Source organism: Cyphomyrmex costatus, unplaced genomic scaffold (assembly GCF_001594065.2).
Source record: "Cyphomyrmex costatus isolate MS0001 unplaced genomic scaffold, Ccosl1.0 scaffold26, whole genome shotgun sequence".
Lineage (NCBI taxonomy): Eukaryota > Metazoa > Arthropoda > Insecta > Hymenoptera > Formicidae > Cyphomyrmex > Cyphomyrmex costatus.
The window spans coordinates 130835-146005 of record NW_017276692.1 but is presented as its reverse complement, the minus strand read 5'-3'; the positions used below and the strand labels follow the sequence as shown (position 1 = coordinate 146005).

General features: G+C 33.5%; 1 protein-coding gene across 1 annotated transcript; it reads left to right on the top strand.

The window, feature by feature from the left end:
• Nucleotides 1-9980: 9980 nt before the first annotated feature.
• LOC108774518 (adult-specific cuticular protein ACP-22) lies at nt 9981-13824 on the top strand. The gene is made up of 3 exons (XM_018540652.1): nt 9981-9992; nt 10906-11143; nt 13667-13824. Exons 1-3 carry the CDS (start codon nt 9981-9983, stop codon nt 13822-13824), a joined length of 408 nt encoding a protein of 135 aa, XP_018396154.1.
• Nucleotides 13825-15171: the final 1347 nt, after the last annotated feature.

Genomic DNA, 15171 nt, shown 5'->3' with positions numbered 1-15171 from the left:
TCAAAAATTCTACTCAACAACTTAAAATTAAATCTCTTTTTACGTTTCTTAATTAATTTTGACACGCGCACAACATTTCCGTAAGGAAAGAAACAAAATCAAAGTTCTGACGAAGTCTGTATTTTTTTCCTAAAAAGCTAACATCAGCCGTATTAAGTTACAAACTTATAACATACGACAAAACAATGATTAGCTCTCAGGCGCTGTGACTAAAGAGATCGCGTATTCCGTTTCTGCTCGGTACGCGTAACTATCTCAACGTCTTTAAATTACGCGCGGTTAATTAAAGCGCAATTACGATTCAGTCCGTGGAGAGAGCCGTCATGAAATTACATCTTGCGCGAGCTCTCTCTCTTTCGGTCGAACGAATTCCCCTCAGGGCGAAAGGCCCCGGAGGTTTACTTAGGTCGCGCGACGCACGGGACTGGGATGTTTGCGATTTTGCGAGCGTAAACCAATTACACGTTGCGGAGACGTGGACCTCAGGAGTAACCCCGACAGTAACTCGCTCAGATACGTGGATCTCGATCGATTTGCCGTACAGATGTGTGTACGCTGGACGAGATTGATATTGCCTTCGTGACATATCCCGCAGTAAAATAGAGCAACGTTAAATTTGATAAAAATTTCTTCATTTCAAATGAGAACAATGCATTCTATCATCGATATAATTAGTACGTCCAATGCTAATTTGACAAATTAAAATTAAAAATACACAAAAAAGAGTACCAATTAGAATCTGATAAAAAGCTTCTATAGATTTGCCCGTTTTTATCAAATGAAATCTTGGCTCAAAGTTAAAACTATAAGCACATAACCTGATTAAAATATTTCAAGATTATATATTACAATGATATTAGATAAAGATCTAATCTTTTGTACAAAAATAAAATCGTTTATACATTTTTCTGGAATAATCTAGAGAATAAAGAGTATAATGAGAACAGAAAAGTTTCGCACAACCTTTAAGTAAAAACAATGTAAAATTTAGATTTTATAAGAAATAAAGCCATCTAATGCAATTTTCGATTTAGTAAATTATTATATAAAAATTCTGCGTATAATTCTAGTAATTTACTGGATCGCATGCGATTTAGAATGAAAAGTTGCATCGTGTGCTTTTATCCTTAATTATAAATGATTATGGCAATTTATTTGCGGATTAAATCAATTTGAGTTTATCAAGGTTTTTTTATTTATTATCGATATTTGCTCCACACCAAAAGTATTTTTTTATGCAATCTTAAAAATTTATTCCCAACTTATATTCTAATCTTCTATCTTATAGTTAATTATTCACCTCCTTACCTCTTTTCTTCATTCTTTTATCACTAATATTCTTGCAGTTTTACATCTTTCTCGTCCCTATCTCCCTGCCAATCGCACTTTTTCTTTTTCGTTACCGTTATACTCCTCATTATACTCTGAATTTATACTCCTCATTGATCTTTTTCACTAACAAAAGTTTGTAGTTCTTCATCTCTTGCGTTTTTGTAATTCTGCTTTCACTTTTTTCTTTGTTTTTCACATTTGTATGCAGCTTATTTTTCCTGATATTGATACTATTAATTGCACTTATATATTATAAATTGAGAGCAATTATATATTCAAGCAACATATTCACTACTATAATAAGTGTAATGAAAACAATAGAGAATAAATGATTAAAAAAATCTAAATTCCTCTGATTAATAAATATATATTTGTCGATGGTTATTATCTAGAACTTTCTCTCGCTTTAATCATCAGTACTAAATTCATTAATATCGCGTAATTTACCAAACGGAGAAATCGGTGAACAATGGAATACTGGCGTTTCTGGAATGTACCGCGTACGTGGAAATTAGTTTCATTCTTGCAGCTACTTGTTTAAAAGGAATCCTAATTGCTCCCTCGTGTAGCCGACCTCCAAACGTATGGAACTTGCTAGAATCTTGAATATGGATGCACATACATACATATGATCTTGCTACTGCGGTCAACGGTGGAAACTCATGGATTAATATATGATTATCGCATGCTGCACATTTTGTCCGTGCATATGTACTTTTTTGCAATTGCAGAGGGCTCGTCGAGTACATTCACGATGTACTTTACAAGCGATATGTAACTGTACCAAGGGACATTGCATCGCGGACGATCCAATGGGAACTTCGTCATTCATTATTCCGGCACGGTTGTATAATGCCTGAGAAATCCTGACAGTTATTACAGCGGCGTCGCAGGGATTTCTCCCTCGTCCCACCGGATTTCGAGATTCAGCGAATTACGGCAGCGGAATGGATTTACAATGTTTAATTTACTACTCGAGCTGGGCGGGATTAAAGGCGCCGTCGGAAAATTATTGGCGCATAAAACGGACGGGATGATGGCATTGGTACTCGCGGTTTCGTTACTCATTAAAATAAAATTGAAGAGTCGCACAGTCAAACAATAAAAATGTAGAAAATTATTCACAAATAAATATTAAATTTATATATCTAACAGCTATTCCAATCCAAAATTATAAGACAACCTCAGTAAAGAAATTTGTTAAGCTGTGAGTTTACTGCATACACACACACACACACACACATTGTACATATTTCATATTTTATGTCAAAATATGTTAGAGTAAAATATGAAATAGCTCATAAATCATTTAATTTTTTAGTAATCCTATCTTATATTTTTTTACATAAAATATTTTCAGAACTTGATTTACATAAAAAATACGCTATATCAATCTATGTGTATATATTTTTATTTATCTTGAAAAAGATTAGATCACGCATAATAAATATATCTACTTGCACACTAAAAAAAATAATGTCACATTAACAGCATTATTTTAAATAAAAAAAAAAATAATCTAGTTGAATCTAGAACAGCATTTAAAATAAATAAAATTTTATGAAAACAAGAACATAACGTACCTATTTGTTTTATTAACGGTGTTATTGAATTAACAAAATTATTTTTAAATAAAATAATACTGTTGATATAACAACATCATTTTTTTTTTTCAATGTAGAAAACGCTCCATTTCACAATTCTTATTTCTCATTAATATATTCAAGCTCACCAGGTCATAGCGTTAAAGTACAAGTAATAAATAAAGTTGCAAAGTATAAATTAAAACAATTACAACGGTTTTATCTACTGCACGTGAGTAAATCATAAATTCAATCCGCCTGACTGACAAAAGAAAATGCAAATTTTGTTCTGGGAATGCTTGCAGTGGCACCTTGCAGTTTGTCGATCAATCATGCACTTGCCACCGTGCCCCACCCTATGCGCGTTACTCTTCTGAAAGTAATTAATATAAGAAACAGAGGCAGGGAGATAACGTGAACGGCAAACGAGCCGCAATTAGAGCGAAACGATGTGAATCGGATAACGGTTCCGTTTGGATAGTACCGCTCGGGAAGAAACCGAAGCATCAATGCCGGTCGTCGCCATCAGGCATTAACCTTTCGCCATCGAATTGCACTGAGAATGCTGTTTACAACGAACGGTAATCCGCCACGGATATCCCTTAACTTTAGCGCCGCCGTGAAAACCAATTAACCCGACGGGCCCGGTGTGACCTCAGCCGTGCCATCAGGCCGTAATCGAGACACTTGGAAAATTAGCAATGTCCTGGAAAATGCCCTTGGTCATTAGTGAAGGCGTCTCGCTACAGACATTTGCGTGACTATATCACGGTATATACTCGACGCGGTAAACTTTCCGGGAACAGCACTGAGGTGTGCTTACACGGAAATCTCCGAGCCCCAATCTAGATACTATCCTTACGAGGACTTAACTTTTCTCTCTTTATTCAAACTTAAACGTAGAGCTTGAAATTCTATTATATTATCCGACTGATTGACGTTGAATGTAAATTTAACTCTCCAAAGCTGACGTCAAGATCGGTAACACAATAGCTGACGCTGGATCTGTAAGACCCATTTAAGTTATGTTAATTAAAAGATACTAATTAATTTCAAAGAACCAAAATGATATAACTTGTATAAAAAAAGATGAGAGTATATTTTAATAAGAATAATATTAATTTGCAGATGCAACATATATAGAAAAATTAAATTGTTTGATATGTTTGACACTTGTAATCGAGTGGATCCGATCCTATTAAATTCATATTGTCAAATTTGTTATATTCAATTTGACTTATTTTTAATTATTCCTTTAGGGTTTCTGCTCAATACATTGTTAATTTAACTAGAACTAAATATATATATATATATATATATATATTAAAATGATAAAGTTAAACAATTTAACTCAAATGTATTAAATTTGAAACAATTATTAAGGATATGTGTTAATATGAACGTTATTTATTTTAAAACAAAAGCAATCCAACCATACAAAAATCAGTTAATTTTTAATAACGTATTTTGAACTAAAATAATAAATTTTGCCACACTCTTGAAAGTTAAAAGTAATGAAATGTTATTTAATTCAAGGAGGTGATTTAAATTTAATTATTTTTTTTTTATATACTTACAATAGATCAGCTCTGCAGAGAGGATGTGTAGTTTAATTCAATAAGACCGATTTCAACGCACTGTTTCTTTACAAATAATAAAACAACTCGTTGCAATCTGCAATTCGCGACACAAAATTTATGAAGATTTTCTATTAAAAAAGAAAAACAATTTCGGTCTTTTTTATGGTAATATTCCGTGCCCGCAGCTTTCGTTAACACAGAACGAAGCAAATAGAGACGTCGCAAAATATGCAAACATCTAGTTACGAAACACGCGGGCAATTTCCACGAAGCTTTTGATTCGCGCGTGAAGGGGTATTCACCGGTAACTCTGACGAGTCTCGCGACGTCTTTCCGTGATATTTCCATCGAATTTTACGTTTTCAAGCACCCGCATCCATGTGGACGGTACGGCATACTCTCTATTTCGCTCTCGCTCTCGGAGCACTTCTATCTTCGCGCAATTACGCGAAAACTTTCACGCGAATATCTACCGGCAGCTCTGCGGCGCACGAGGATGCTTCAGTTATTTTGAGATTCCTGGCTGTAAATAAGGGTCAAGGGGATGTCCTGCACCGCATCAAAACGTGACGCGACGCGACCCAATGGCACGTCGCATCGTGTTACATCTTATACAGCTGATGTTGAAGCTTAAGATTCTGACCCATAAACGACCGAGAGAAGCGCGGTGAGAATTGTTGGCGAATAGGACGGCTCGAAATTCGTGAACAAACAGAACTATTCGTCTTTCTCTGGGCGGAACAATTTCCTTGGAATTTATCCCGAAGACACTCGACTGTAGTTACAGCGTGCGGAATAGTTACGATATCTTGGCGCGTGCGCGACCGCGGATAAAAGGAAAGGAAGCATCTCGGTGTCGCGTTATGCAGACGATGAACATAACGCTGTGATCTCTAGGATTTACCTTGAGAGTAGCTTTTTTTCACGTCCATCGAGGGCGTTTTAGATTTAATTTAGATTTAAAAACCCCAAAAAGTGTTTAGATTTAAACTGTATTTACCACTTACACAAATATATTAGGATTTATTAATTTATTATTTTAATGTAATTGTGTGTTAAAATATAATATTATTGAAATTAATACTAATGTCTGGTTAAATTTCACGCATAAACGAACAAACATATCACTAGCAATTAATAATATTGTCAATAACAATCGATGATTTATAGATATATAAAGGTATAATTTATTCAAAGGTATTATAAAATCAAACATCTCGCAAAATAGATAAAGAGATAGTTCGTTAAGCGAGTCACCGTTCATTATATAATGTGCGTGCAGACTTGCTGCTAGCAAAGCAAACGTGAAGACGAGGTGTGACAGTCGGAAATGCGGGCATACGAGCCACAGATTTTCCCGATGGGAAAGAGTAAAATAAAATGAAATATGGTGATTTATCGTCTAATGTACGCGCCAACCAATTTGTCCTGTTTCCACGCGTGAACTGTCTCGTGTCGTGAGAGCCTGTCCCACAGGATGCAGACGGAAACACGGATTGCATTTCATAGAGTGGTCTCGATGGCCCATATGATGCGCGCGCGCGCGCGAGCGATGAAATTACAAAATTTGTCTGGGGATTGCACACGCGAGTGCGGCTGACATGTCCGCACCGAAGATACGCCAATAATTGTCCGCGAAATGAAATGACAATTATCGCGGCTGGTGGTGGACGAGACTTTACTAATCGTGTGGTTGTCATGGAATTGCCGAATTACATCGTTTATACACCTTGCACAGAACAACATTCATTGTCGTTAGCGTTTAATCCCGTTTCCTGTGAAAACAAATTAATAGCGATGCTTTATGTAATGAATTCTAATTAATGTTCCTTAATTGATTAAATATTTCATTAGCAAAAATATTCCTTGTTTTCCTTGATTCAACTATATGTATATTAATTTTATAATCTGATACTTTGAAATACAATATTTCTTTATTGTCATTTTATAAAAAAAGAACTGTTTATATTAAAAATTAGTGCTATGTGTTCGATAAAGAAAAAGTAATTAAAACTTAAGTTTAAGCTTTATAGTTCTAATTTTTCCGCGACGTTGCTTTTAGAGCAAACAATAATTTATAAATATGCGAAGTAAATAATTAATGCATATTATCGTGTAAAAAGCACATACATCAACATAAACTCAGACGTAAACTACTGGAATTTCTCTTACGCGTTTCCCCGCTATTTTACGTCAGCAACAAATCATATTTCCTACAATTTAATCTTGAGCCTGATTTATTGCCGTCACTTTCATAATGCAACTTCATAATTCCAAGAGACTATAAAACTCGAGAAACTATATACATAATTTGCAATCGCAGAGCTGCCGTCGTTTTCGTTCTGCAGCATTTATTCGGGTATTCGCATGATATGATAACTCCCCGTTTTATGCGCTAGATAGAATCGTGAATTTCTTCACTCGACGAGCATTAATTACTTCGAAATGAACTCTTAATTAATTTACTGTAACACATTCTAGTTACGAACAGACTAAAAGGAAATAATAGATTCATATACAGAACGTCGTTCGTCTACTATTTTTTAGAGATTCTTTGGCCAATCTGAAATTAATTTTTCCTGTAAAACCTTCTCAAGGAAAAGATCTATATTGCTGTGGTAAAATAATTAGCTATTAAAAATAACTTCTTGTAAACTAAGCTTGATGAAAAAAAAAATTGTATTTGTCAGCCAAATGAATTCGCTTTAACATAAATTCCTTTGATATTTTTCCTACAAATTTTTTTTCCCTTGAAATTTGTCAACACAAAATAATAAATGTAATAAAAAGTGGAACGTTTCCGCATAGGATGTATATGGTCGGAATACATATGACATAATATCTGCTATTGAGATTAATACGATAACGTAATTTTTATGTTATAATAATAAAATAACAAGAATAATAAACAATAATAATTAGGACATCACATTCAAATTATCCGTGTACAGAGATAATAATCAAAATATAAAGTTACAATTTATAAACTGCGATGTTAATAGCATGTTTATTTAATACTTTTAATATTTGTGTTAATAATATTAAAGAATGGTATTGAAAACGGTTATTGTTAAAAGAAGTTTATTTATAATGTAAATATTAATTATCAAGTACATATTAAAATTAATTAATACTTCGAGAGGAAAGGACATATTAAAATTTACATTTAAAACGTATTGAAACATTTGTTACAATTGAAGTAATTATAATTTTGATGACGTGTTCTTGGTATGGCTTGCATTATCACTTACTTATTTGTATAATTTACATTTGACAGAGATAGACGAATAAACTTCAAGTGCGAAAATTCGTAAAAAGGGGTCCCAGCGAAGGTGCACTTCGTCATTTCCTTTATACGGCAAGAGTCATCACAGTAGACGAGAAATTGAGAGCAAAGAAACTGCTGTTGCTGCTGTCGTTGCTGTAGCGCGCTCGCAATTAGGATGAAGACGAAGACTCCAGGCTACTCATTAACTCCGGCATGAACCGGCGAGCGAAGCACATCAACGGGTTGAAGTCGAAGAAGTAACAAGCTGGCATCCCTACAACCTGCGTCACCAGCCGTCTTCGTTCCTTTTATTTCGTCGGAGTGTCGCCGGCAAATCTTATTTAAGGCAGATTTATCGCCACCCAGCTCTGAGATCGAGGTAGGATATTACGCTGGACCCGGATGCGCCATTCACAATGCGACTCCTCGACTCAAAAAGTGTCATAACTCAAAACCTGAGCGCCTCTTCGAGCACTTCCGCCGCTCCAGCACATTGTGTGCCAGAATCTGTCCTCTCGTCGTCCCTACACCCGTACCGACCACTCCCCTTTCCCCTCATTTCTCTCTCCTTTCACACACCCTTCCGTTCTGCACTAACCCCCTCTGTACACGTGAGAGCAAATGGAGTCTTTCGTTTTTTGTTAATACACGAGGACCACTCAGTAGTATCAAGTATTCTGCAAATTTTTTTCAAAACATTGTTATTTTATCTGTACGACGTAAAGTATCGCGTTGGAATTTTCAGACGCGGGTCTGTCGGGTACAGGAAAGATCGATTTATTCGATATTGAACAGAATTTATAAAATCCATCTGGACCGATTTAATAAATCACAACTGAATGTTTTTACAAATCAAAATTGAAAAAAACTTACTATTATACTCAATAAGCTTCGACAAAACACAAAAATAATCAAACAAATATTAAACAATAACTATTATATGTATACATACAGATTCATTTTCATTTAAAATAATTTATCCGACTACATAATAGATTCTATTTCTAACTCAAGGATCTCTATCTTGCATAGCTTGAGATGTATTTTGGGGGCAATCGTCAAATTTATTTCTTCACAGTCTGCTTGGAGGTTACAACATGGCTACGGATCATTACCGTTTACTGCATTGTCGTAAAAGGTGCACTTTAATTTTGTAAGTAACGGTCAAATGTGTACTCTTTATGTAATTTTGAAATGTACGTTAAGAAGCATTAATTTTGTAACTTTATTCTAGATTGAAGGCCTAAGAATACGACTTTTAAATAATGTAATCGAACTAAATTTAATAACAAAATGTCAGAGCAAATAAAGTTATACGTACTTACTAACTGGTGATATTTCCATCTCACCTGCTATTTTTCCCTCCAATTTTTGAAAATTAGATTTATTCTGTATGTTCAAAGAACTTCGCTACTCTATAGTACAATTAGATATCACTTTCTATCTAAGAAAATTGTGCTAAAGAGTTACGTCACATGAATATCTATTGAGTTATTTCAATAAAACAAAATACTATTCTGTAACTTCCTCCATTCCTCTAATATCTCTATACGACTGCCATGAACAGCCTGTACTGTTAAAGTATGACGAAAGCATAATGCTTCAATTATTCGGTGATGCGAAAGCGATATCTGTACGATTTTCTTTGTCCCTGTCGTTTCTACTGTTCCATCATCTACGTCGATTCAGCGCCTGGGTATATCAAACGGGAACTTGCGTAAGGAAGGACGCGCATTAAGAGAAATGGTCCGTGGGGAGTAGTTTTTCGATGTGCCGGTACAAAATCCAGCATCATGACGTGAGCGTTGTCGCGCGTGACGGGCGTTCGATGTCATCGATCGCCAAGCATCCTGATCGATACGCGCGTGTCGCAGCGCAAAAGAAACGAACGAGTCCGGCTATCCATTTTTTCGCTCTTCTTCCGCAACGAGCAAGCTCCATTAGTCCGGGATTGGCCGATGCGCGCTTGAGCGAGCACCGCGGCGCTTTTTGCGCCGGCCGGACCGGTTGAATAATTGTGTTTTGCAACGTCCGCGGGAGCGCTTAGCCGAACTCTCGGGCATGGATCCAAAGAAGAATTAAGCAAAGAGGAAACTTGAAGTGCAGATCTATAAAAGAGACAATGGCATCGGGTGAATCGCGCAGTTTTTGAGACGATCGCGGATCAATCAGACGTTTGCGCGAAAGGGGACACGATCTACGACAGTAATTGGCATCATGACTTCCGAAGTGAGTGCATATCGCGCGATTATCTCCCATGTCATCCTCAGACTGCATGCCAACTTTAGTATCTCTTCGCAGAAAGTCATTAAAGCCGCATGTGTCAGCACATTTCGATCTTCGTACAATAGAAAGCGGATGTTTGGAATATGATTGCGGTTAAGAGATTGCGGTGAAGAAACAATTAAAGAAATATCTATAAGAAAAATATAGAAAAATACGCAAGAATTTTCACGTAATGTATAAAAAAAAAATAAAATAATTTCTTTTTTTTAAACTGCTTCCAAGAAGTATGTTCTTAAACATGAATCATAAAATGTACACTTTAAAAGTAAAATATAAGATAGTAGATGAACGCAAGCATTTTAACAATAGGTTCTGCTTAATATAATGTATTTTAATTAAATTTTTACTCTTAATTAATAATTTAATTATTAAATATTTTTATTATAATAAATATTGAAAAAATACGGCTTACATTCTTTATTTTTTTAACAAAAAAATTTGTTATTATCTTTTTTATTCTTAATTTATATTTTCTTTTTTCTAACAATTAATTTAACTTTTATTTTTTCTTTTATATTTTATTAGAGTGTGGATTCTTTAATTATTGTTAGCTGTTTTCTCTTGTCCATATAACATAATTCGCTGACTTTCTTATATTCTGTTAATCAATACAATTCATTACAATCATATTCCGTAGAATCTTTGTGTATTGTATAGTTCTTATCTTTCTAAGGGTTTTAGTTAAATTACTGTATTTTTTTATAACTTCTTTCGATATTATCTAAATATTAATAATATGCTTCTCTTTCTTTCTCAACATTTTGTCTATTAAATTCTTCTAAGTCTTCTAAATTGTATATCTTATATGTTCAATTCACAGAATTACAATTTGATTAATGAAATTAACATGTTTTAGCTCGTTCTATTTGTATCGATGCTTTCGATGTTACATCTGATCAATGCAAAGCCGGAAGGACATGCACACTCTTTCCAACATTTTCACGGTCCTGTGACGGGCACCGAACACGAAGTCAGTTGGAATGACGACGACGGTTCTCATGAAGATTACGTCGCTCAACCCCATTATGCCTTTTCGTATGGGGTTGAAGATCACTATACGGGCGATTATCACGGTCAAAAGGAGCACAGAGACGGTAGGTTTGCGTAGTTTGAATGGAGATTAATCTCCTGTGCTTTAGGAGGATCCTTCTTGTCATTTCGTATCTACTGCGAAGTGGGGAGAATAAGAATAACCTACTTACGTACGCGGAATCGCGATGTTGAGCTCCGAGGGAGAAAAAGCTGACAAATGTACTGGGGTGAACGTAGGACAGACTGATTGTGCGAATAAAAGTGGCAACGTGACCTTTGCTTGAACAATTTTATAATGTTACTCGTGGAATACGCAATGGAAAGGCGCGGCATAATAATTCCTTTGATTTGACTTACATATTCATCGAACGAACGATTGGCAGTGTTAAGAATATTTTACTAATGCCGTTTGCCAATGTTGAAAATGATTTTGAATAAAAGAGAACTTTAGTGCGATCGTACCTGTGTTGCCATTTGCTCCTAATTTCAATATCATTTTATTTTACATACCTAGAAAAAATTATATAAATTATTTATGTATGTAAAGAAAATTTTCTCTGATTTCCTATAATTTTTATTTTAAATACAATTATTTATAAAGTTTATATCGTTCCCTTATATTTCCAAAGTGATGCAACTCAAAAAAACATGATTTTGGACTTAATACTTTGAGTTAGGTAAGGATTACTCTATCAATCATCAAATGTAAATTTAACTTCATAGTCTGTCTACCAAACATAATACTTGTATCGCTCTTAAGATTATCAAAGAAATCATAATAAGTTCTACACGAATATATACTTTAATACCTTAATAGATTAAATCGTGTGATTTTTGTATAATAAATAAGAAGGAAGTCTTTTCTACAGAGAACATTTTAAAGTTAGTTTTAATAATCGAAGTTTGAAAAAAAAATTATTTTATTTTGAATTTAGTCATTTTATATTGTACAATATAATTGATCAAGATAACTGTTAACTGATAACGTTAACTGTTGATATTTTTTTCGAGTTATTACTTGATTAATGAATTTAATTATTCCAGATTTGTTATAATTTTGATGGTCATTAAAATCGTCATTCAAAAAGAGTAATTTTTATAAAAGATCATAAAACAAAAATAACAAAAATGACATTTGATCATGTTTTTAAAAGTATATTCTTTTCGTCAAAATTATTTGATTAATCAATATTTTTTTGTTAAATTAAAAAATAGTTCTTTCTCTTTACTAAAAAATTTAACTTTTTGAATTGTCACTTTTTAAGAAAACGATATATATACATATATACAATATATTTTTTTCGTTTTATAATCAATCTATCTTGCACATAATAATTGCAATTCAGTCACTTGTTTCAGAAAAGCAAATGTTATCAAGAATAAAGCGAAAATTTTCATAATATCAAAGCAGATATCGTTTTTAATTGTCTCGTTTCTCATAATTTCGTAATGATATTTTTACAAAGCATGACTTTCTCTATACAAAAATGAGATCATCGAGCGCCGTCAAGTTTTAACTGGAGCGAGAGATTTCGTAGCAACGCGCCGAGAGAAAAGTTAGGAAGGATAAAAGTGTACTGCTAAAAAACCACGCTTCAGTATTCCCGCCTTCAAAGGCAGACGCGCACCGGCTGAAAAGTTTATAACCATATAAAGCTTAGATAGCAGCTATTGATAGAAGAGTCTCTGAGCAACTGCAAACGCGGTATTCACCAACGCGAAACTAATTAGAATAACTAGGGCCAATTACAAATCTCGTTTACGTTATATTTTAAAGCGGGAACATGATCTAAATTTAACAACGTATATTGAAGTATGCTATACAGCTATCGCTGAATAGCTTATAAGAAATTTATATTTTGATGGAGCATTAGCGGAAATCCACAATTGCGTAGATTAAACGCATGCATACGTAAAAACGTTAAATTAAATTGCAGTTAATCAATTATTACATTTAATAAAATAATCTCGTTTAAATAATTATCTTTATTCAATGTTTGATGAACCGCATGTTTCTACATTTAAGTTGTACTACATACATCAGTTGTACTACATAAAATCCATCCATGAAATAATAGAATCATAACAAATATATTATGAGTCATCAATCACGTAAGCGGAATTATTATATACAATATATACATATCTAATTTCCGCATTTATTAATTTCAAATTTGCCTAAATATGAACAAATTCAACAAACAAAACATATAAACATGAAATTATTATTTTGATTTACAAATCTTTTTATAATTGTTTAATTAAATAAACAAATTATACACATAAAGAACTTTCTGAATATATAAAGGAATTCCTTCAGTTTATGTACTTTTAAATAATACAAATTTAATCGAAATAATGCATACATTTTAATAGTTTATATCTTTTTCATTATAGTTATTTAAATGTATTATAGTGTAGAGAAATCATCAATGGAGTATAATGGGATATTTTTGAATTGTTTTATGTTTCGTCACATTTATCTAAAACTCAATTCGTCTTCATAAAGAGAAGCGATAACGCATGTCCCAAATGTGCCAGCTTTGCAACGTAAGACAAATAACTCGTACGTCGATGTTTTGCAGGCTCGGACGTGTTCGGGGAGTATACTGTGAAGGAACCAGACGGTAATGTTAGAACGGTAAAGTACCGCGCGGGCAAGGATGGATTTCACGCCAAAGTACTTAACAGCCATCGAAACGATCGTCAACAAGACGTTGATCATCATTACGATCATTATTAGTCCCGCGAGGCTGAACACTGTCACCTTAGTCACCTACCGAACTCAGCCGTTTTTTACCATGCGACACTTCGCTTTCTTTTTTATATCCATTAGCTCAGCTGAGTAATCATCGACATCTCATTTACGTTGCACTCATTAAAAGATTGGCTAAGTATCTTAACATTTTCATTTCTCTCAGTTTTTCTTAGTGAATCACTTGTCTAGTTTTACGACTAGTTTCATAACAGAGTCATTATCATGAAAGCCTTTCAATATTATGAAGTGGCCTTAAAGTTGTTGCGAAAATTCAATAAGCTGGTCAATTGCACAATTAGCGAATTGAATTTCTTTGGAGGAAAATTATTATTTCTTCTGAAGAAATGTGCAGCTGATTGTAATCAACGACATTGGATTGTTAATTGATCAATTTCCGAGCAAAATTGTTCTACCAAAGAAATAGTCTTGTGAAAATGCGCCGTGTAATTCATTTTCTGTATTTTTATATAATCTTTTGTAGAGACTACTTAAGTTTTAAGTCAAGACAGATTATTATTATAAAATGATTTGATTAAATGAATGGACAAATTGTATACTAACGATTTATATATTAAATATTCTATAAAAAACCTATAAAATAAATATATTTGTTGTTAGATAATAAGGTTTTTAGATAATGTCGAAATTTTAAGATATGAAAATATATGTACTTTAATACAATACATATTTATATCCATTGTTAACAAATATTTAGATGTAAGATCGAAATATTTAAATATCATGCATTATAAGGTAAGATGATATAATTTGTTAATGTTATATTATATATCTTATATATCTCTTAAAATATATCTTACATTTTAAACATTTATTAACAATAAGGAATATAAATATAAATTAGCAATATATATTAAAAATAATAAATCAATATCTATTTTTTGTCAGAATTAATAGACATCTCTAAACTTTTGCATTGCTAACATTGAATCACGTTATTGTTCTCGTGGAAACGGATACGGACGGATTTCTAGAATACATCCGCATTCTGTTCTCTTGTCTCAACCCTTACACAATTCTCGTCAAACGCTAAATGATTACCACGTATTGCAGTGAAAGCGTATCACGATAGGCATTCGGCAAATAGACGTAATATTCAAAATTCAATTTGTTAGACAGCCTATACAGGCGAGGTATTGTTTGCTTCAAATTACTTTCCGTCCTCCTATGAAGAGCACAAACTAGTCGGAAAACCGATATGCAGGAACAGCTATAAAGCCGGTGAAATTCCGAAGGATACAACGTTTTTTAGCAGAATTGATGAACAATCTAATTAAACTACAATTAAACTGAACTGGTAAAACAATTAAACTG

Coding starts and splice junctions, on each gene's coding strand:
- LOC108774518 (XM_018540652.1), top strand. Junction 11,144..13,666: donor TCAAAAGGAGCACAGAGACG/GTAGGTTTGCGT, acceptor GATGTTTTGCAG/GCTCGGACGTGTTCGGGGAG.